This window comes from Rutilus rutilus (genome assembly GCF_951802725.1).
Source record: "Rutilus rutilus genome assembly, chromosome: 12".
Classification (NCBI taxonomy): Eukaryota; Metazoa; Chordata; class Actinopteri; order Cypriniformes; family Leuciscidae; genus Rutilus; species Rutilus rutilus.
Genome location: NC_140217.1, coordinates 8,621,797 through 8,647,227, shown reverse-complemented (window position 1 = coordinate 8,647,227; position 25,431 = coordinate 8,621,797). Strand labels below are relative to the sequence as shown.

The following is a 25,431-nucleotide window of genomic DNA, read 5'->3' as shown; positions in this document are numbered from 1 at the left end:
AAAAACAACAACAACAACAACAACAACAACAACAACAAAAGAAATAAATAACTGTGCCTTGTAATGTGATAGTTAACAGACAGTACAAAATTGTAATTTCATAATATCTGTGAACTATACTTCACAGTGATGAATTCCCTGTTGAGTGTACCTCTGTCCCCTCTAGGGGGGTTCGGGGGCATGCTCCCCCGTAAGAAAATTTTGTGCTTTTTAATGTTGAATTCATCAATCTGGTGCACTTTGAGAGTTCAAAATTAAAAGCTCCAACCCATATTCAGTGTGCAAATTAAACAAAGAAAAATTCAAACCTTTTTTTAGTAACAGTAACAGTCTAGATTACACTACTAGCCTACATAATAATAGTTATAATATTAATCCCATGATAGTAATCGCCATATATTGCAAAACAAATGCACTGAAAAATAAAGGAAACTTTCATAATTAGTTTTGTACTAATTTCTATACTTCACATTAAAGATGTGATTGGGCAAGCCCAGTGTCAATCAATAAAAGAACCAATGGGCCGCTGATCTACGTGTTTAATTAATAATGTCAAAAAAACCTAACGCTGACTTTTTTTTTGGCCAATGCATAACAACGGCACAAACCCAGCGTCGCCAATTAAGCAAAACAAAACAAAACGAATGGGCCACAGATGTACGAGTTTTATGGGCCTTTAAAAAAAAAAACGTCTATTAGATGTATCGGCCCAAAAAGCACGCGACCCACCGGGAATCTAGCCTACATGCGTGGACGTCACACTTTAAATCCTACCTGTTGCCTTTGACCACCCACTTATTTAGAACACAATTAATATTGCTTTATATTTTGAAATGTAAAATAAATATATATAGCAAAAGAAAAAGCAATGCTTTAACAAAACAAATAAAACATGCATGTTATGCAGAAGGGTGCAGGGTTTTCTGTTTTATATTCAGAAGACATAGGACACCAAAAACAAAGTACAAACATATGGTCAAACAAAAAAAGTATACAATTAAACAAATATACAAATTATATACCCAGTGCTTTAATTTCAGTAATGTCTACTGACATTACTGTTCAGGAGTAATATGGGCTAAAAAGACATCTAATAAAGTCAGATTTAAAATAGCACTGCATTCATAGATAGATTAAAGTTATAAAAGCCAAAATTATTCATTCAAGAGCTGCGACTGATTTTCTCTTTGCCTTTTGTTGTTTGATTCACATTAATGGAGCAATCGTCCGCAGGTTTATTAGACTGCTGCCTCTTTAAGACCAAATGCAGATCTAATCATTATTACGCATCATATTTTCTCCCAACTATTAACGCCCATTTAAGACATAAACTGTATTTAAGTGAATAAACTGTTTAAGTGAATCTCCAAGACAGCCATTTTGACATATTTGATCGTTTAGATGTGCACACGAAGCCCAAAATATACGTTACTTCTCGTTGCGCTGTGTTTTGGAGCGCGCGCCGCATTTGGAACAGCGTCTATTGCGTCAATTTTGGTACTTTTAATAGCCTTTTATTATCAAACGCGTCCCGCAGTTTGGCAACAGTATAGACTACATTTTACAACAATCACCGATCATGCAAATTGTGATGTTATGTTTGGGTTTTAGGGAGATGACAGCGCACCGCTGTGAAGGGAAGGAAGTTGCGCTAGACAGAATGCAGCTATACCACAAATATATTATTTTTTATAATCATTGGAAGCCAAAATCTAAATCTAAAATAAAATTTGTTTAATATCACAGAAAGTGTAACCATTTAAATGTTTAGTTCTGTCCTCAATAACAAATATAAAATCAGACAGATCACATGCACACACCAGTTAGGCTATGTTAGACTAATCCTATTGTATTTGTTATTTCCCCAGTTGTAACCTGGTTTCATTGCTGTGATATCTGAGAGGAACTGAAATTAATAGGACTGCTTAGCTAATCAAATGATCGATCTCCTAACTGACACGGTGTGTTGTAACGTAACGGCGACCATCAGTAAACACAAACAATATTTTATATATATTTTTTTATTATTATTATCTTACAAATCACGAGGGAGCGATTTGACCGCTGATTTTGGCTAACGTAATAGACTCGCTGTTTTTGCTGATGCTGAATCGTCTTTAGCATACAATACATTCAATACAAAAGTAACTTTAAGTTAAACGTGTGTTTAAACTACACCTGGGGAAACTCACTTCACCTTCAGAGGCTCTGGGGCAGCTCAGTCTCTCCAGTCGGGTTGCAGGGCCACCGCACCGCAGCAGACTCGCTGTGTGTGTGAGCCAGACTGAGCGAACGCCGCTCTGCACGTTTGAATCAGGGACGTTAAGTATTTTCTACTCAAGTGATGATGCGTTTAGGGGCGCCCAGGAAACAAAGGTTTTTACCGTAAATGCCGTCTTATTTTCAGCCGGCCTGGCTGACATCAATGGGGTGGCAGCTGGGGTGGCAAGACCTTTATTAGGGGTGGCAGCTGCCACCCCGTGCCACCCCAGTAGATCCGCCCCTGTGTCTATACAAATTTATTGCAGTTATATCCATCTAAACTGTAATATTTTATGTTGCAATTTATACGTTATACTCCACTGAAAGACAAATGAAAAATAAACAAAGCACCAGAAAAGTTATGCTCTGTGAGATGCTGTAATAGTGAGTAAATAGCACACACGTTTATCTCAATGAGGAAATATAAAAGACTATTATTTTCATTTTTAATATAAATCTGATTAGTACAGACTACCCCTAAAAGAAATATATTTGCATGTACAGTATATTTGTGCATATAAATGTTTAAATGTAATCTTCTTTCTTTCTTTTTCTTTCTTTCTTTCTTTCCAGTACCTTGCACCCTTATAGGGATAGTTCACCCAAAAATGACATTTCTGTCATTAATTACTCACCCTCATGTCATTCCAACCCCTTCGTTCATCTTCGTAACCCAAATTAAGATATTTTTTATCAAATTCGAGAGCTTTCTGATGAGCTTTATGTGTTTTTTTTTGTGTGTGTTTTTTTGCGCACAAAAAGTATTCTCATCGCTTCATAACATTAAGGTTGAACCACTAGTCACTATTTTAACAATGTCTTTACTACCTTTCTGGGCCTTGAAAGTGTTAACAACATTGCAGTCTATGGGGGGGGTCAGAAAGTCGAATCTCGGATTTCATCAAAATATCTTAATTTGTGTTCCGAAGATGAACTGAGGTCTTACAGGTTTGAACGACATGAGGGTAATTAATGACAGAAATGTAATTTTGAACGTCGCAGCCAGGCTTCTGACTGGTCCTAAAAAAGGGATCACATTACTCAGTGTTAACCTCTCTTCATTGGTTGCTGGTATAGTATAGGATTGATTTTAAGATTTTATTATTGGTTTTTAAAGCTTTTCACAACATGTCTCCAATTTATATCACAGGACATTGAGATCGAAGGATCAAATGTGGCAGTCCCTCGTGCTATGAAAAAGTCAAAGGGTGACCGAGCTTTTACAGTATTGCTCCTAAATTGTGGAAAAGTCTCTCTATATTCGGCAGGCTCCTTCTATAGAGGTTTTTAAGTCTCAGTTGAAAACGTATCTTTCTGAAGGTATAGGGGACCTTGAGCAATTGTAGGCATGATTAGTCACAATCATTGGGTATTTGTGTGTAGGCATGTTAATTGTTGTGATATCTTCCTTCTTATCTTTTATTTTTTATTTATTTTTTAATTTAATAAAAGTTTTGTCAGATTTCTGGATTCTTTCACAAAGTAAAACTCATATAGGATTCATATATGGTCCATTGAAAACAGCAAGCAGGGCCTTAAGATAAACATATTTAATTAGGAAATTGTTTACAATACTCCAAAAGTCATGAAAACAAACACAATAGAGTCGATTGAGAATATGGCAACACACACTCTCTCTGTTTGACTGCAATAAGCTCACAATTTAGTTCTAAATGTAACTGTATTTTATATATTGAGAACACACCTTGTAAAATGTCAGATTTTTAAATGCAAAAAAAGAGTGACCAACCACTAAATGTGGTGTTGTTTACACAGTGAAACATGTGCGATTTTAATGCATCTTTAACACCAATTCCAGCACTCAAAAATACCAAACACAGCTGACCAAAGTCTTGGTTTATAACAAAACAACTTTAGAGAGTTTCAGAGGTATCTAGCCTTTATGTTTATGGTTTTAAAAGTGGTCAAAAGATATGCTTATGATGTGCTTATGATGTACAATTTTCAATATCTCTCATTCCATGGTCCCTATTCTCACCTTGCTGTCTGTCTATAAGACCTTATGTAGCTCCGCCCCTTTTCAGCGCTGCGCTCATTGTCTTTTGACTTCCGGTCTGTATTTTCACAAGGTTTTGCGTGTTTATTAATGAACGGCTCGTTTTAAAATCTTCCCGGTCGATTTACATTTGTTAAGTCATCTGCTTTAAACATTACAGTCCTCATGATAACTTTCGTTAACTTTACATTAAATAAATCCACTTAAAAAGCTAATTACTCCTGGACAGAAATGCCATAGAAACGTACAGAGCGACCGCAAAACGGAAGTTAAAAGACAATATTCCAAAGATGGCGGCGCCCTCCTTTCTCTGGTGCATAAGGTCTATACACTGAAAAAAATTATTCGTTGAATTTAATAAAAAAATGTATGGTAAGTGGTTGCATATTGATTTAAGCTACATTTAAACAAATGCATTAAGTTGAACTAAAATTATAAGTTAAACTTAATACATTTGTTTAAATGTAGCTAAAATCAATTGTGTGCAACCACTTACCATAAAAAAATTGATTAAATTCAATGAATCATTTTTTTCAGTTTGATGACCCATTACTTCAGGTTGGTTACATCATTTGGTACAGTAAATTCTGCAGCCACACTCTTTACCTAGTTCCAAAATCAAAAACAACAAAAATCCTCCCAAAGAATAAGAGTGGTTTAGGTACATCTTAGAAGGATTCTTACAACATTTTGCCAAATATGTTAAAAAATTTTGTTGGAAAGAATCAAAAGGTTTGTCAAGAGCTTTGTTCCGAAACCTAGTGAGCAGGCTCCCTACATAGGCAAAATCCTAATTATTATGGAAACTCAAAAATAACTGATTTGAAACATTCTTCAATGAAAATGGTTACTTACCACACAAATATTAGTCTATTCCTAATGCAAAGAGCATGAGAGACTCAACCAACACTAACAGTTGATTCCAACTCATGTTAGCGTGTTGCTAAGCTAACAACTTTAGTTATTGTAATGAGCACAAAATTACATAGCATGAAATATTGGCTGAAATAGTCCAAATGAAATCTTAATGCACAATGTTGCTGCTTATTCGTTGGAACAGCCTTCATGTCAAGAGTGCGCTCACAAGGTTTAGGAAGAGAGTTTTGCATAGAATGCTACAGATGATTGATTTTTTGAATTTAGAAATATGTAAAGAAAAAAAGCAAAGCAAGTTACTTAGTGCCTTACTTTTAATACCAAACAACTTTTTTAATAAGATGAAAGATGGTTAGAACAGGAACTGATGTAATATTAATCGTTCAACATTGCCTAATTTTCAAAATGATCAAACCGAAATGGAAAAAGCTGTAACCATGATAAAACCGGTAACAGTAAAATCTCTCCAAATGACAGCAATATAAAACATGATGTGGAAGAAAACATTTCTCTTTAAAAATAAAGAAATATAAATGGCACTTTTGGTAAACAATTGAAAAAATTGTAAAGAATGCCTGTGCTTTTATCTAGACAATGATACATATGTGTAGTTGTGTAAGGAGAAGTGTACTGGTGTATGTCCTAATCACAGAAAACGTGTACAATAACTCACATAATTCTCACATTTTAGTTTGAAAGTTTGTGATCAACAGGAAAGTTATGAACAGACACATAAGAGAAACAATACAGTGATGTGCCCCATTGCAGAGTGAGATTCATCATCATGATTGAGGTCTGTTTCATTCAGTTTAGCTGAGGAAATTCAATTTTGGTTCAATTCACAATTCAATTTTGACCTGGTAGATCTTTAAGCAGCATTTTCAAGGAATTCCTTCCATCTTTCTCTTGGAATGAAGCCAATTCACCCTTTTGAATTGAAACTGCACAGAAATAAAATGTATTCACACAGAGGGAGTCATGTTGGCTGAACATTTCCTTGTGATTTGGCTCCCACACAGCTGCTTTGGTGATTGACTTTAATAAATAAGTATAATATCTTAATTCCCTTTGGTGGGGTTCATAAAGAAGCGAAAGGAAGTAAACGGAAAGATCTGTAGTGAGGTCAGCCAAACCTATTTCCAGTGCTTGGGATAAAGTAAACAACACTATTCTCTAAAAATGCGCAAACCCTTAAGTGAAGACAAACACGCAAAATCATCATGTGGTCTCCTTCTCGCTGAGCATTTTCACACTTGGCCCTTAAGGCAATGTTTTATTTTTGGTAGCCAAGCAGGCTGAGACCATCTCAGGAAGTCGCCTGAATTGTCTGAATTCCATTTGTTTTTATGTTTGCAGTAATGTTAAGATAGCCTGCAACATTTTTTGAAACAACAGCAGAAATTGGTGGAATAGACATAACAGCACAATATAACTCAATAACTGATAATTACTGTTATTTACTAAACATTTGAAATCGAACAGCAAATTTTAAAGCTGCAGTTTGTAATTTTGTTAGCCCCTAAGGGCATCAAATGGAGTTATAAAAATAAAGATTGTTTAAAATAAAACTTTTCCCTCCATCTTTCATTGGTCGGACAAAAAGGAAGTCCCGCCACCAAATTCGCACCAATGGTTAAGCCAGTGTTGGTAGGTTCAAATACAGTGTTTACACTTTTTGGGAAGGTTTTTCTCTGCATATTAACCTAGAAAAGGAGAACATAATTTCTCATTGAAAAAAATGACACACAGCAGCTTTAACAACCTAAAGAACTGCAAAAACTTTTTGCATAATGTTTCGTAGAATAATCCCGTTCTACAAAGATGTCTAGCAACAGATCTGTAAACTCTCTTAAAATGCTGTGAAAGAGCACACAAATTGACCAACAGACCACCTGGTTCAAGTCGACTGAATTGTTTTTTTCCCCTAAGGACGGTATGTGAAAATGCCCTCTTCATCTCTTTTACACATACAGTACAGGCATACGCCATATAACTGACAGACACTTTCCTGAGGTTTTATTTATCTCTCCCACACTCACACACATGGACTCTTTAAACAACCAGGATTTGTCAACTCTCCCGTGGAAAAAGGGGCAACAGGATTTACAATTAAAGCTCACCACATAAATAACCATTACAAGGCCACAAACACACGCACACACACAGAATGTACACCATGGCAATATGGTCAACCATAGCTAGTGTCCAACCACCACATCTGTTACCGTGACTCCTTGTCTCCATGGCAGCCACAACACATCCATTAGACATATAAATTCCCTTGATGTACTCTCCTATCTCTCGGAATGGAGGAGTGAAATCTTTCCATCCCTCTCAGATATGCGTGTCCATCATGGAGGATATATTGGTCTGTCCATTCCAGCAGAGTGAGGAGGTCATTGTCTCGCAATGACCAGTTAGGCTCGGCTAGGAGGGACATAAACATCATTGTCCTCTTTCCAGAAAGGAGAAACTAAACTCCTGCTGTCTTCCAGGACAGAATTCCCCATGATGCAGCTGTATTTTGAGGCCCCTGCATTGAACCCCGACACAATGGCTTTGAGCAAGTCCCTCCTTTCTACCTCCGATCCATTATGAGGAAGCACTCACACTTCAACTCAAGCATTGCTGCTTGAGTGTGAGCACAATCTCAGGGTGTGTTTGTATCAAGGCAGAGATGTTGGTGAGAAGTGACAACAGAAGTCGAGGTAGATGGGAAGTGCTGTCCGGATGTACCATTGTTCCGTCCGCTCATGGCTACCGTGAGAGTCTCCAGGCTTCTTAAAGAGTCTCCGTGATTAGCTGGCTTGAAAGATGAAGTTACATCCGCTGATTGGCTGAACCCATTTTGCTTGTCCACCGTGTCATCTCCTGATGGTCTGTAGAGGGGGCTGCCTTCAGACCTAGAGTCCGAATTAGAGTTTCCGCCAAAATCAAACTCCTCAAACACTCCAATCTCGCTTTGAGTTGATGGGTAATATGACTTTGAAAGGTTGGTAGCACTTGGGGCTTCGTTTTCAGAGACATTACCTCCCAGGCTGGTGGTTGGATATGAGTATCCCACAGCTGGAAGAGGGTTAGGAGGAGTTATACCTGAAGGCAGGTACGCTGAGGGAGGAGGGGGAGGACTGTAGCCTACAGGAAGAACGGCCTGTGAGGGGTAACGGGGATTTGGGTAACTGTATGCAGATAGGTTTTGCGAGGTGTTAGCACTGTAGGTTGACACTAAACTGGCATGGGAAGGGGAAGGGTGGAAAAGAGAGCCTGCGTAAGTTCCTACAGGCTGCAGGAAGGGAGTGCTATAGGGAGTGCTGCTGTATTCCTGATTCCCGGACTGACCGTTACAACTGCTGCTGGAGAAACAAGATTCTGGAAGACTCCCGCTACCTATAACTGGTGAGTTACACGCACTGACGGACACATCCGACACACTGAGCGGTGCTTTGGGAAGAAGTTCAGGCACACAACCCAACGGAGGGTAGACGCTCTCCAGCCAGGGCTCTGCCTCCACCTTCCGTCCATTAAGAAGCGGGGGCCCGTTATTCACAACACCGGGTCCCCTAATGCTAACGGAGATGGCTGCATCTGGATATCCCATAAGTCCACTCTCACAGGGTAGATCCAGGATGGCAGAGTATCTCTCTGCATACCGCTTGAGCAGGTTAGAAGCGGTCAGAGCTGAAATGTCATCGTTTGCCCATGAATGTTGGTACGCAGCAGTTGAGGTCGAACCTGTTAGCCTTGGATCCCTAAGTGCTTCGATCTTATGCCCTGGTGAACGAGTGGTCGAGGTGATGTCATAGTGTTGCTCCGCCCACTGCGACTGCTCAGGGCTCCACTGCATGGTCACGCCTGCCAATAAAATAAAAAAAGTCAAATTCAAATGTCAATTCAAACTCATGGAAGTTCAACTAATTCAGAAATATAAGTAACATCATAAAAGTAAAAAGTAAAATAGAATTTCTATTACAGCCAAGAGCCTCAGAGTGTGCCGCCCACATGAACTTGCCAATCAATATGCAAACATGCTATAATTAATATATTTCTGTAAAAAAAAAAAAAAACATCACTAATTATACTTATTACTCTACCTTATTTCCATCACAATATAAATTAAGATTGTTACAAAAAAACACCACTGAGAGAAAATGTGAGCAATTTAGGTTAATTAACATTATTAGTAAATTACCGCAGTTCCAGATAATGACTAATTCTGCATAATCATCTTGTAAAAAAAGAAAAATCATTTGACAAAAATTAATAATAATATTAAATATTAAAATGAAAAATAGAAAAAAGGCATTTACAATTCCTTTTTGAAGCACACATTAGCAGCTATCTGAGCTGTTTTGCGATCTTTAGCTTAACAGTGAAGTTTAAATTCAGCTGTGTACTAGAAGAACTCGATTCCTCGCCACACACACATCCAGAATAGCTCTGATGATATCATTAAGGTCTGATACTGAGATACAGCAGAAGGCTTCATCTCAAGTGAATAAAATAAAAGCTCTTTAATGTAATCAAGGAACCTCATATTACACTCTCTCTGTCTCTTCCTCAGTTTCATTGACTCGCGAACATAATATTTCAGCATACTGTAATAACGACTGATCAATAATGTAGCTCTCGGCATTAGCAACTGAACCCGACAACAGATGTTACCCCTAAAAATACTGTATCTCTGTCATTTCAGCTTCACACATACTGGACCAATATTTTATTTTATGAAACAAAGAGCTTTTCTTCCGCATTCCAGTTTGGCATTTGGCTGTACAGAGGAAAAGAAATTGGGGAGAGAAGGGAAAAAAGAAGAAAGAAAGAGAAATTATGTCCTTAGCCATAAAATATTACTTACAGTAAAGTTCTTCTAAAATAAAGAAACATAACATTTTCTCTGACCTTGCAAGTACAGTGGATTTGCAAAACCTTGTGCATCAGAAACAATCCTGTTTTTTTAAAGAAAAGAAAAGAAAAGAAAGAAAAAGACAGTCCATATACTACAGCAGATGGATATTGATTTTGGACTAATGGAACAAAATTTACATGTTCTATCCATCTCAATTAAAAACTGCCCAATTACATTCAATTCTATCAAGCAGCAAATCCTCTTGATCGATACACGCAACTTGAGGTCAGTCAGTGTTCTCTCATGGGAAAAGGCTGGACTTACTGCAAACACACAAACACACACACACACACACACACACACACACACACACACACACAAGAGATGGGACAACTGGCGCCGTTCCCCTGAAAGGACTTTAACTGACATGAATTGGGACTTTGAAAGTCACTCATACTCAATACATTAGCAATAGCTTTAACTATTAAAAAAACGTTTGATACAAAGTGCAGATACTTAACAAAAGCAAATTACAATACTGGGTATATCACACTAATGGCAATTAGCAAGACAGGTGGTTGAAAAATGATAGGATAAAAGAAGAAAATCACAATAAAATGAAAAATGATTGAAAGCAATATCAATAACAGATCTGAAAGAGCTAAATATGTCTTTTAACAACATTCTAATTGCTTTTTTCTATTTTAATTGTTGATGCTAACGAGACATAATAGTAGTCTATTATGTAGCATTATTTCTGACATGCTCTTCTATAAAAACAGATACACAGTAAATTCACAAAAATAGATTCTGTTCTATGTTCTGTTCTATGTTCTACAGATATCTTTCAATAGGGACTTTTCTTCTTTACATTCTACATTTATTTATGCAATTGGCTTATGGATTTATCCAAAGGGATTTACATTCCATTCCACATATATTTCACCAGTTTATGTATTCGCTAGCAGTTGAATGAATGACATTGGCATTGTTATCAACATGCTATGCTGTATGAGGTACAGGATGTCCAATTGCTTATAAAAGTGATGGCACACCTGCTTTCTAAAAGCCACATGACTTGAGGTGTCATTCATGTCTCTAGCAAAAACGGTTCGACGGTGGGTTTGTTAAATTCCTCACCCTGAGAATGAACAATTGCAAACACCAGTAATTAGGACTAGGCAAGAGTAAAACAACCTTAGAGGATGAACATGTCATCTAAAATAAAACCTCAATTAGAAACCACAGTAAAACCTCTTGAGATGAGAGCAGAAATTCCCAAAACAGTGCATTAAGGGTTCTTACACAACCCTTCTGGTTGTAAAGAACATACGCAACTTCAGCTGTTCAACAAGACAAAGATAAAGTAAGTACTATTTATATTGGAGAGAGCTAGTTATTCAAATATGAACAAATAAATATTCTCTGGCTTGCCTGCCTACATTACAGCCTCACCAGTCTAAAGCCAAATGTGACGTGTGGTAAAGTCCAATATTAACTGTGGTTTGGTGGAATGTTCTCTCAAATGCTATCTTTTTTGGTTGTATTCTACAGAACCTGGACAATCATTAGCCGCAAAGCTGCGGATCTAGTGTGTGTGTACTTTTCTGTGTGTAAAAGGTTTTGTGCTGGTGCTTTAGAGAACGACTTTCTGTTGTTACAATATACCCTCTGGCTACAAATCCTCCAAAGAAGGCCCATCACTCTCTCTCTCTCTCTCTCACACACACACACACACACACAGAGACACCAATTTCTAAAGCAATATTCCATACTTTAAAGGCAGACATTTCATTAACTGGTTTTAGAGGAAGGAATCTTCACTTCACTGACTGAATATTTGTTAGTTCAATAGTAGCGTCTCTTTAAACAATGCTTATGCGGTGTATTTTTGCATGTGCTTGTGTGTAAATGCATATAGGCTACTATTTAAAACCAGCAGCCCATCGACAGACAGAGTCACTTTTCCTTAAGTGAAAATCTCAGGTTTCTCCAGCAGCAAAATCAATACATCACACAGACACTCACACACACTGCATTCATAAAACGTTTTTATTGAGTAATTAAACAGCCATTACTGTCGCCAACAGCAAAACGGATAAAAGGCCCTAAAGAAAGATCTAGACAAAATAAATACACACTCATACACACAATCCAATCCAGACCATTGACTTCAATAAGTGCCTACTTAAGTACAAAATTCCTGATTTTATATTACACAAGACAAATACTTCAACTACGTCCAATTAGTTTTTAGGGAAAAGGTCGCCATATTACAGAATTTCATGATTATATTAAAGGTATAGTTTACACAAAAATGAACCTTATGTTGTTCCAGACCTGTATGATTTTCTTTGTTCTGTCAAACACAAAAGATGTTAGCCAGGATGATCACAATGCACTTTTCCATACAATAAAAGTGAATGATGGGCAGGGGCTGTCATTCCAAAAATCAGAACTATTCTTTTATAGCCATTGTGATGATTAAGGGAATTTTGCCTTTGTGATTCCTCATTTTTATAGTCCTGTGAAACAGGAAGTCATGGCTGGACAATTTCATGTCCCTAGTGTCACCCTGGTGTGATAAAAATTGTAAATATGAAGGGGAAAATAAAATTTCTAGGGGTACCAAAAATACCAAATTATTTCACAATGGGATTTTCCACCCACCTTCATTAGTTTTCCTTCAATGAAAGGTAACATTTTTGGGAGTTTCTGTTTTAATTAAAGATCAAAAGGATAAACAATGCAGATTTATTTTTACAGCCTTCTTTGATCATATTTAAAAAGGGTGCCAATAATTATGACCATGACTGTATATTCAAATTTAGCACATCGGTTGCAAGACACACAAGAAAAATTTGGCCTCACTGGTGTGACATATTATAATAGTACAATTAATATATATCAATGTGAATAAAATATGACAGTTGGATCAATATTATCATACTTACATAGTGCTTATTTTTGAATTTTGAAAGCCCCTGGTCACAATTCACTTTCATTGAATGGAAAAGAGCAGAACACTCTGCCTAACTACTTATATGTTCCAAAAGAAGAAAGATAGTCATATGGGTTTGGAGAAATGTGAGAGTGAGCAAATGGTGACAGAATTTAATTTTTTGGGTGAGAAATTTTTATTTATTTATTTATTTGTGGTCAGTTTCTCTAGACATCAGCCAAATACTGCATGACACAGCCACAGTACTGCATAGATCAAGATTATATTATCCATCTAAAAATAAAACTGAAAATCCATTTGATACAAAACCACACTCTCTTTTCCTTGACACAAAGGGCATGCTTTTCAGTGTGTGTGTGTGTGTGTGTGTGTGTGAGAGAGAGCAGTTGTGAACAGTTCTCCTGTTGTGCCAGGCTGTTTGACCATTGTAAGAGTGGCAGGGTGGAAGCCCTCTAATTCTTCTTTAATGTGAATGAGCCATTCACTCTCAACGTCCTCTCTTCAAAACGCCTGACTTTCAGCCCTGGCCTGCTGAGTGCTGCAATAGAGAGAAAGAGGGAGAAAGAGAGAGGGAGGTGCAGAGAAGTATGACAGAACGTAGCCTCAGCACTACAGCGAAAGGTCTATGAAAGTTTAAGCTCAGAGATTGAAACAAAACTTTTGTTTTGTAATGTCCCTAAAAATGACGCAAAAAGGTTGAGACCACTAAATTAAAACTTTAAGGTGAAACCAACCACACATACAGCTCCAGTTTAATAATCTCACAAAACTCCCGTCAAACATTCTTTGCAATATAATTTGAATTATAAAGCTGAAGTGTGTGCAATTTTCAAAGTTAAAGTCAAAATTCTTAAAGCCCCAATATACTTTAAGCAAAATCAAAGAACGGATGGGTGCGACGATATTTTGCACAAAACTGGGCCAACACGAAGGTTCGTTCTGGTGGTTCTTGAACTTTCCACTTTGAAATACAATTGGTCCATGGCGATTATGTAACAGGTGCTTGTGCTCTAGGGCTACACCTACAGTGCTGATCAGAATTATTTGCCCCCTTGGTAAATATGATCAAAGATGGCTGAAAAAAATTAATCTGCTTATCCTTTTGATATTTTATTTAAATCTAATCTTTTATTGAAGTAAAAGAATGGGGGGGGGGGGGGGGGGGGACAATAATATTGGGGGGAACAATTATTTGCCCCCTTTTATTAAATACTTTTTTCCAATATAACAGCTCTGAGTAATTCTCCTATAATGCCTGATGAGTTTGGAGAACACCTGACAAGAGATCAGACATCAGAGACCATTCCTCCATACAGAATCTCTCTCATTCCTGCGTAATAATCAAGAAACTTTGCTGCCGTACCATGAGTGCAGCAGGCGTAATGATATGACGCAGCGCCTGAAAATATCCCCAGCTCGGTAGACTATAGGGTCGACTATTTTCAGGCGCTGCGTCATATCATTACGCCTGCTGGACCCATGGTACGGCAGCAAAGTTTCTTGATTATTACGCAGGAATGAGAGTATAGCTCCTAGCCATATCAGCCTAGAAAATCGCAACTTTTCATTTTCCGTCGGTCTTAGTACACGATGTAACTACAGAAGAGTCAAGTTTTAAATAGGAAAAATATCTAAACTCTTTGATAATTTTTTTGAGAGAGATGCTAATGGTCTTGTCCGATTCAATGATCTATGCTAAGCTATGCTAAAAGTGGTACCGCCAGACCCGGAGATCGGCTGAATGGATTCGAAAACGGTAAAACTCAACTGTTTAACTCTGGGGGAGTTGTAAAATGAGCCTATTTCCAAAAAAAGTGGAGTATCCCTTTAAGTGTTTGCTGCCAAAACCCCTTTTTGTTTGTTTCATCTGACCATAGAACGTTTGAAAAGTAACTGACACTACTGGAACTTCAAACGGGACGGGTTCTATGGTCAGATGAAACGAAAAAAACACTTAAGATGGGTTTGGCACACAGGGATAAAAAAGTACCCCATGTGTAAAATGAAATACTCTGCTGTATCTTTAATGATGTGGGCCTTATTTTCTGCCAGAGGTCCTGGACATCTTGTTCAGATACATGGCATCATGGATTCGATCAAATACCAACAGATAAAAAACCAAAACCTGACCTAGAAATCTAAAAGGATTACCAATGCAGATTTCTTTTTTACAGCCATCTTTGATCATATTTAACAAGGGGGCAAATAATTCTGACCAGCACTGTACTTTGACGTAGAAATCACGTTCATTATCGGGTTCATTTCTTCACTGATTCCATCAACTTCAGTCACAAGTAAAAACATGAATACACCGGAGTGTCGAATTGCAGAGCTAATACAAACATATCCACATCTCTATAACCGCTTGCGTAAAGACTCTGAGATGAATTTCCTGAAAGAAAATTGCAATGAATTTTGTTGTGTTTGTTTTGTATTGAGAGGATAGTGCACATCACATATTTAAACACTCCTGTAAACACCACCTTCAGCAACAAAGGCGGCGTCAGAATGTGCGTAAAAGGAATACCGCTGCTTGTTTCTTCTTTGAAAATTTTTACCATGAATATATCGGACCCTTTATTGCATTCTTATTATCTTTAGTCAAAATGTCATTTTAAAACTAGTTCTTCATCAGAAGAATTTGTTTTATTTTTAGGCTGTTGGTTAACATTATTACAGGTTAACAAATCATTTTTTATTGGTTAACAATTTTAACCAACAGTCAAACAGCTATTAAGACATTGTTTTAGCAAACTAAAATTTGAGATTTTTTTTTTTTTGGTATGTAACTGACATTTTAAAATTTTAGTTTCCAGTGGATAAAATCAAGACATTTTTTTTTCTGTTAATTATCCTGTTCCACTTGTCTTGGACATACGAAACTATGTGAGTTAAATGGATTGCACATTGCAATTCACATGGAGATTTTCCTGGAAATTGTAAATGCTTACAGGTTTGTAGCAAAACATTAAATTTAAGGCCTAAAATTAAGACTCACCAAGCGCCAAATGCGAACAAAAATCGGCGTTGGCGAGTGTATGAAATGGTGTCAGTCGCCATTTATTTTTTATTCTAACAATGCAATGTTGTGACAACATGAACGTGAACTTGAACAAACGTAGTCAGTGCTTCATCATCATGAAAGTTTCAGCCTTTCAAATGTAATTATTCAAGCGCTGGAACACGCAAAAAGGGAATTTGTTACTCGCGCTTGTGTGGGAAGTTTGACATCAGAAGTTGAGCTCTCTTTCATGCCTTCCTGCGCTTCCATGGACAAATTCACTCAAAATTATGTCCAAAAAACGCCTGTCCTGAGTATCCTAGTAAACATAGTCGGTTATGGGAACGCAAACACAAAACGCATGATCCATGCGTGCATTCGGTCTTTCAGTTTTTTTTATTCGCTTTGGTACAATTTTCACAAGTAAGGTGTACATTTTCAAAACTCTTAGTGCTAATATCACAACAGATCATTAAAAGTGCACTTTTCAAGCATTTCATCGTGTTTTCAATAGTGTACAATGCTCAAAATCACAAAGTATCCTTTTCACTACACAAAATCTAAATGTTTCATTCACAATAGCTGCCTTTCATAATGCCATTATTATCAAACTTTTGATTTGCATCTCTTCTTGTTCAGTTTAATACATTTGTCTGTTATTTAATCCAACTGATCTTAATAGTTAATCAATGAATCATTTGGTACATCTATAGATTTCTATAGATATAGAAATAGTTTCTACTTTGTTTTCAATTTCTGATACAGATAACCAAATGTAATGAATTCTTTTACATTATAAGTGATTTTTCTTAGATTATAATAACCACTACGTTCAAAGTGTGTGTGTGTGTGGTCTGTGTGTCCTTGTAAACTCTACATTATGATGGTACAAAGATGGCAATATCCAAAATCCTTGTCCTTGTGGGGACATATACTGTAGGTCACCATGAGGAAAACAGCTTATAAATCATACTAAGTGATGTTTGTTGAAAATGTCAAAATACAGAAAGTTTTCTATGATGAGTATATTAAGGGGTAGGGGATAGAATAGGCCTATACAGTTTGTACAGAATAAAAATCATTACGTCTATGGAAAGTCCCCATAAAACATGAAACACTCTAGCACAAAACCTCACGGCAGTTTCAGAACTTCATCACAGCTAGATAGATACTATTACAAACATTAAGGATTCAATTTCATAAGTTTGGTAATGTAAGTTTATTTCTAATGTGGCATCTGTAGCCTGTATTGCTGTTATTAATTCAGCAGGGTGATTTGAAACATGTATCTTGCATTGTTTGCTGTTGAATGAACTGATTGTTAAAAGCACTAAACTGAAAGAAGATCATACTGTTGTGTTTCGATGATTAAACCAAATGTTCTCATATTACAATAATCTTGTGTTTGAAACAATGACTGAAAATCTGTGCAACTGAATGAAAGCATGAGATCAAGTTTTGAAAGAATGACTAGCTGTGTTATCAGAGTGATCAGTTTGTATTTTTGTACTAAGAGCGTTGAAAATGTACACTTTACTTAGAAAATAGTACCAAAGCGAATAAAAAAAAATAAAGTGATAGCATCCTAACAATCCTGCTGCTGTCTTTTTAATGTTAACCAAACAACAAAGGACAAAGAAAAAAAATCACTTACTGCTCTTTAAGAACTTTAAAAAAGGATATGAAGACTATGCAGTGCTATTTATTTGATTAGCCTACTTTATTAAATGTCAGTACCTGAAAACTATTAGACCTGCATGAAGAGCACTGTTTATTTCATTTGTGTGTAGTGTTGTATGTGTGCTTCTGCTCCTAATTTGATTGTTTGTTCTTATTGTATTACTGACTGTTTACTTGTCTTTAAAAATGTAGGCAATTAAATTTATATTAGATAAGCTAGTAGTTTTAGCTGTGGTATCAAACTGGAATAGAGGAATCTGGTATTCACTGGTATCAAAAATGTTAGTGTCATAACTGCCTGTTTTTGTGTCATGGCTGGTAAAAAATATTTTTAGCCGGTACATTTTCTTAAGTCACCGGCAAAACAATTAGTTTTAGGCCCGGATTACATTTTTTTTTAGGAGTGTTCGGGAAACTTGTTTCAAAACAATCATTATTCTGCAACACCATTTGGTGACAGTAGTGGCATATAGGAATCTGACACTTCAACTTTAATTTAAATGAATCAGACTGAATCAAACATTTCAGAGCGACATTCTTAGCAAAAAAAAAAAAAAACTGACAAATTCAATCTAAGACAGATGTGGCAACTCTTTTCTTTCACTTCCTCCCCCTTCTCTTTTCTGCAGTTAGATTATTTAAAACCTCCATAAAAGACATAGCTAAGGCTTAAATCACTTTCATATCGCTCTAAACGAGAGACGAACGCCTCGCATGTCAATGACCAATTCAATTCCACACGCCATTTTCCTCTGCTAATTAACACAGTACCGTGTTCATTTAGAGACACAATACAGAGCACTGGGCCGGGGCAGACTGGGCGGCCGTACACCGTCTGCTGCTGACATCGGCCTTTAATAGGGCTTTAGCATATTAAACAGCTCAATCATCCCTCATATGCGCACACGCACACACATACACGCACACACACGCACACTAGAGGGAGGCACTAGTTTTCATGTAATAAGGACAAGCGAGAGAAAAGAGAAAGTATGGGAGACAAACTGTGAGAAAGTCTACATTAGTCACTCAAAGACACTTTCTTCTTGTCGCTATATATCTTTAGATGTGTGAAGGGAGGAATGAAATTGGAGGGAGGGAGGGGGGGATAAGGAAAAGTGTGAAGTTGGATGTTAAGGATAGAGGAATAATTTAATCACAAACACTGTCAACACTAAAATTTTAACACAATCTGACTGTCAAAAAGAAGGAGGGACAGAGAGACAGGAGTTGAAGATGAGAAAGGGAGGTTATTAATGATATAATGTAGGCTATGTATGTTCATTTCATATTCATGACTATATTATTTGTTGCTGTTTTACTCCTATTATAGTAAATGTATGAGCAATCACACTTAAAGGGGTCATATAATGGTACATGCACTTTTACAAGTTGATTGTACTGAAATGTGTGTTGGCAGTGCCTGTACACAACCATCATAAAATGATAAAAATCCATCCAGTGTTTTTTTTTTTAAATCTTCTTATACGTTTCCCCCTCTCTCAAATCAAGCCGTTCGATTTTGTGACATCACAAAATCGACGCCCCTCCCACGATTGTTGATTGACAGCAGCGTTTCAAGACAGACCCGCCCTCGCTCGTGAGCGAGCTGTCAATCATAGTCCGCGCGGACCGGCGTGGTCATTGTTGATACGCTGGAGCACTGAGCAGAATGGCGTCTAAGCGATTGTGGTGTTCTGTTCTTGGGTGCAATAAGGAACACAGCAGTCATTTTGATGTTCCTAAATCCGAACCGCTGAAGACGCAGTGGCTGAGTTTTGTTTTCGAAGGGAATATTCCCCACGATCAACGTCAATGCTTTCATGTTTGCGCAAATCATTTCACACACCAGACTGCTTTACAAACGAGGGTCAGTATAAAGCTGGTTTTGCTAAGAAGCTCCTGCTGAAAAAAGGATCGGTACCAACTATTCGTGTTCCTGCTGCACCTCCAGAAGAAGAAGTGAGTGTAACGTTTTATTAACCTTTATATTAATATTTATATTAATCTTTGCAAATCGCTTGCTGCATGCTTCACGATGAATGCGGCTGTTCACATTACGCCATGTTTTCTATGTAGGACGTTCTCAATATAATTCATAATCCCACGTTTATAATGAACAACGCGTTATGGTTATTGTGTTATTATTAAAAACGGAGCGGGGTGAGCAAAGCTCATTATCATTTAAAGACACATGCACTTAAACGGCATGCTGAAAACAGGGCTGTTTTTGACCAGGTAAAATGAGTGTTTTCTTACAATACTAATGAGAATTTTTAATTAAAGTATATTACAATTTTTTTATTTAGACCCTAAAGAATCATATTACATTGTACAAAAATGGCATTATATGACCCCTTTAAGGGTCCAAAATGTATTGTAAAAATGACCACATTTAAGCATGCCCCCCTGAACGGTTTGTAAATAATAAGGAATTTACCTACTAACGGAGCAATTAAAAAATTTAAGTTCCACCTTCATGTTTTTGCAAGTGCGCAGTCAGCTCAGTTCAATCAGGCAACATGCCTCGCCAAACAAAACTTACTGTGAGCAGACACACAGAACGAGCTCATCACAGGACATGTTATTTCATGTAAGAGGAGTTTCATGTATGAAGCACAACTGTGTGGAACACAATGCAAGAATGTCAAGAAGCTTTTTTTAAAAGTTCTCAAAAGTTGCACAGTTTTTAACTTGTAGCACTAGACAAAACAGCTCAATGTTTTGTTCAATGATATGGAAATAAAATAGACAATTTATTGACCTCTAAATGCCATAATGTAATGTCTTAAATTCCATTTTTACATAAATACATTTTAAATTGATTGACAGTCTCTAAAAATATACTAGATAACTCACTAAAGATGATTCTATAATATAATTGGAATAATATTAATTTGTTTTCTTTGATCACAATAAGCAAAGATGGGGATAATTTAAATGATTAGTTATAAAATAAAAATTGCAATTTATAAGAAAAGTTTGAGATGTTTCTTGATGTTTTTTGTTTATCTAATTAAAAAGTTTTAAACAAAACATATTTTCTCGAGTATTAGTTTATAGGTTATTCAATGTCCTCAATATTGTATTCCATCCTGTTAGTCTTTCGCAATATCCGTTTAACTAACAAAAGCCAGTTCCTAAATTACATCATCAGGAAGTGTATAGGGAAAACAACAGCACAAAAAAGCAGCAAGTATCAGCAATGGACTTCAAGTTGACACCCTCATATAAACTATAACACTCAATTCCTCACTGTGCAACTACAACACAAGCCTATTCATTTTTTAAGAGATAGAATTCAAACGGTACCATGAAAAGTGTGTGTGTGTGACAGAACAGTTTTCATAAGGATAATTACTAGCCTATGCTACCAAGGCCATAGCTGTCTTGAACATTAAGGAATGAAAGGATTCAAAGAGATTTAAGGGAATAAAGAAAAAGAAAGAAAAATAGTAGAAGAACCACAATTTGTGCACAATTTTAGTCATATCTGATTATTGGGGTGACATTCCCGCCTCAACGTCTATGGTGGTTACAGTCCGGTACACTACACATAAATCTCACACAAACCTGTTGATGTAATTATATTCAAATAATACATAATTTGGTCAATTTATGAGCATTTAATAGTGAGAACCACTTCAAATGTCCTCACAATTCTGTTTTCGACATGCTTCACTATATTTGTAGGCCAAAAAAGAACAGCTATAGCCTACAAACAAGCAGGACAATACAAGACAATATCACAAAACAGATTGCTGTAACAGTTGGCTCATGTGAAAATATAACAAGAAATGCGCACATGGTAGTTTAACTGTCCATTTCTAATTCACTGCCCATCAAACTTGTGATTTATTGTGTGTAGTGTGTGATTGACTCCACATTCAGACCGATAAACAACCACTCATACAGACAAGTCGACAGCAATCTGCTCTACCTGACTGAGAGACAGACAAAGAGAGACAAGGGGAACACTGGAATATTGGAAAATGAAGTGTTGTCATTTCGCAATACATCTGAGTCCAAATTATGCACATCTAACTAAGCGCGCCACTGTGCGCTCACGGCTGATTTCCCGCCAGAATCACATCACAGCGCGAGCATTTATTACGCGCTCGTGCAGCAGTCGCTCTGCCCGCGCGCCCGACTGGAGATACAGCGCTACATGATTGCGGTCTGTAACCTCCAATCTCAACTCTCCTTCCCCTGACGCGGGCCAGGAAAATGCTATCATAGCATTGAAAAGCAATCTGCGTCTAGCACGACCAGTATGAATGATATCCGAATGGAGGAGCAGATTGGAAAAACGTTTAAGTATGAAAATATAGGCTTTAAATAAAAAGTCGAGAACAGGGAATATACGTGATTTTCTCAAACTGAATAAGTAGTTTTATTTCATAGCTATTTAAGAGAGCTGTTCTCGTAGGGTCTGCGATACGACTCAAATCCGGTTTGGGTCATGTCCCGATCCCCTCTCTCTCCTTGACCTGTACTTTCCTGTCACTTCTCCGCTATCCTATCTAATGAATGCGAAAAGCAAATAATCAAAATACTAATGCATGCATACTGGTTCATAAAGAAAATATGACATCATCTACTAGAGATTTGCATGCATTTTCAAATAAAACAGAGATATGACCTACCATATACACCGCTGATCATATTGCTTGACATCAGCAAGGTGACGGAGAGAGACAGAAAGGAGTGAAATGTTCACTTCAATGATTTCCACAACGCGTATTGTAGGGAAAGAGTTCTTCAATAAGTTGAATGACACACCGCATGCAAACAGTGTTTCGGGCGGACAGGATCCCCAAAACTGTGGAGAAAGAGAGAGGAGAGATGAATATACTGTATGATGCAGCAGGAAAATAAATGTAGCCTACCATTAGCTATAAGTAGCCTATGAAAATGCTAATTAATTGTCATTGCTAGACTATTTATTTGTTTAACTTCCCAATTTACCCTCTAAAAAAAAATGTTAAAATAGAATTTAACGCTTTTTTTATTTATTTAGACCTCTTTATAATATGCTATTTGATATTCATTTTTACATTTAATGCAAACATTTTTTTTAAGTGCTTTAAAATCCATTTAAATGTAGATTAAACTAGATTTTGCTTATAAACTTGTGAATTAGGATTTAACAGTGTAGGGGATTTCTTTCTATTTCTTTATTTAATTACTGAAATGCAGTTATAGTAGCCTAGCTATTAAATATATTTAAATGGAATGTATGCTAGTCTTGTAAATAGCCGTGCAATGGAAACAACAGAAGATATAAAAGCTAAAGTGAGATTTATAAAGTAAGATCATATTCAATTGTGCTGATGGTTAAGAATGTCTCTCTGTCACTCTCGCCTGGACACACAACACAAATACGGATCAATCAATGCTGTCGTATTATAGAACTCTACTCCAATAATAAAACTTCTTGCCTAGTGCTCAAACTACCATCATTTAATGCTATTAAGAGCCACGCCGAACAAAAACTGCGTGCTGTTTTCTCGGGCCTGTGTCCGAGTGTCCGAGCGCGCTGTCCGTGCATGGCATGGCCTCTCTCTCTCTCTCTCTCTCCGGTACAAACGGACAGCTGGTGGACGCAAACAAAGTGAAAGATTTACCTGTTCCGCGCCTGAGAACGGCGACAGCGGACAGCCGTGCTGCTGAGAGCGGGGGATGGCGGTTACTCCGAGTCGGTGATGTCCTGGAATGCTTCCAAGTCAGGGCTGGAGAGACTGACCACCACAGAATTACTGACCACATCTACTGCCATGTTGGAATTCCAGAACCTCACGCCAGCTGCCGAAAAAAAGCGGAGAAGCTTCATCCTTTACTGCGCATGCGCTCTACCAGACTCCAGCTGAGAGTCCAGTTTCTCTCTCTCTCTCTCTCGAGTCATTTTAAACACTATAAACGCTAGCGGATTCAAACATCCTTTGGGAATTCACATAAATACAAATATAAATCATATAATTTGTTTTTAGTAACATTCGCTGATGTTGTTAAACCAGTGACAAACTAGACTAGATGGGTACAGTCATTGGAAACAGCTGTGAGAAAATATTTTATGTTGTTGTCATAATATAAAAGGTCATGAAAGGATGATGTAAATTAGATTGTTTGAGCTACTGTAATATTTAATAAATGGCATATTTGATAACAATGAAATTAACTGCAAAGTGCCTTTTCTGTGCCTGTCAACATAGACACGTTTTCTGAGATTTACAAATCTGTAATGCGTACTATACAAAATCATTATTTTTATTTATTTTATTTATATCTCTTTTCCTTCCTCTCTACTTAACATGCCTGGAGGAATGAATAATTATAACGAAAAATAAAACGATGGTCATTATAATTGCAGAAGTGCACATAAATGTGTGTATGCATTTGAATGAGTATATTAATTCATCAGTTACTGTATATTAAATAAACTATAAGCATATATAATGTGCATTATACTTCATATTAAGACATCCCAGGCAAATTCACTATGTGTGTGGAAAAAAGTCAAGCTCCCATTCACCAACCTCAACATCATCTCATTCTAATCCACATTTCTTATGTTTGCTAATTACAGAGCCACTCATGTCCCTGTCTCCGATTATCATTTCGCATAAAAGGCACACGTTTAGCATAAATTACGAATATTTCTGCATATTAGCCAGAGAAGCCGTGACATGTTAATGACCCTGGTGTCAAATGGCAGAGAAAATGAAAGAGAGATAATCTGACAGAATGAAAAACAGACAGAATAAATACTGAAAGAGACTGAGAAAAGAAAGAGCTCCTTGACATTTAGAGTTGTTTTAATTACTTTTCATTAAAAAAACAGGCCAGTTTTCATTTCAAATACACTGACACATCTGAAAGTCATAAGCAAAATGCAAATAATTCAATAAAGAAAAGAACACAGACAACCAGGAATATTTTGTATATAGTTTAAGAAAACAGGACTAAATGTAAAGAAGTTAAGGCTGGAAATGTTGTAATTACAACATTCGCTCGGTTCTATTGTCCATTTCTAGACTAAATATAGTGTCTGTCTGTTTGTCTTTTCTCTCTGTCTTTCTGGGTAAGGGCAGGGAGGAGAGGCCATCCGCACTGCATTGTGGGGGTTAGAATGTGGTGACATCAGAGGAAATGTCAGAGATTGTGGGAGGCAATGTTAAAGAGAAACTCAGCTCCGTGCCTGAAAGCCTAACTGACATTTGTGGACAGTCGGAAAGGTCAGGCATACCTTCAGATGAAAATTGCTTATATAGTATCAGGTGGGTAAAATAATATTTTAAAGCTATATGCTGTACGACTACTAGTGCGTTTATACAACAGTTTGAAGGCATAAGTGTGTAAATAAATAAGAAACAACAACGGGGTGTCTTAAAAAACCCTCTTGTGTGTGGAACTACTTCCTTATAGCACAGATTCAAATCTCAAGTTGACAGTTTAACAGTTGAGCCCAAGCCTCCATTACTAATCAGACATAAATGTCACGCTGAGTTGCTTCATTGAAGTTAAAAGCTATATAGTGCAACAGTTGGGTTCCAGAAGTAAAAACTCCATTCATTTTCTCCATAGGGAAATTGATTTTTAACGATAACTTCTAAATCTTTAAAGGAACACTCCACCGTTTTTTGAAATAGGGCTTATTCACCGTCTTTCCTACATTTAGATAGGTAGGCAAACGCATTTTTGTCTCAGTGCATGCATTGTTTTAGTCTGGCAGCGCCGCCGCTAGCTTAGCTTAGCATAATGAATGGAATCCTTTGTTGCCAGCTAGC

At 37.0% G+C, this 25,431-nt stretch overlaps 1 protein-coding gene across 2 annotated transcripts; it reads right to left on the bottom strand.

Moving 5' to 3' along the window:
- Positions 1-3,797: 3,797 nt before the first annotated feature.
- Positions 3,798-23,534, bottom strand: LOC311301159 (fidgetin). 2 transcript variants are annotated; one of them, XM_084426071.1, is made up of 3 exons: positions 23,272-23,534; positions 22,291-22,466; positions 3,798-9,007 (listed from the first exon to the last, which is right to left on the bottom strand). In XM_084426071.1, the coding sequence occupies exons 2-3, from the start codon at positions 22,319-22,321 to the stop codon at positions 7,806-7,808; spliced, it is 1,233 nt and encodes a 410-aa protein (XP_084282197.1). In that variant the 5' UTR covers positions 22,322-22,466; positions 23,272-23,534; the 3' UTR covers positions 3,798-7,805. The 2 variants fall into 2 exon arrangements, with proteins under 2 accessions (XP_084282197.1, XP_084282196.1); XM_084426070.1 differs by lacking the exon at positions 22,291-22,466 and having other exon boundaries at positions 23,272-23,431.
- Positions 23,535-25,431: the final 1,897 nt, after the last annotated feature.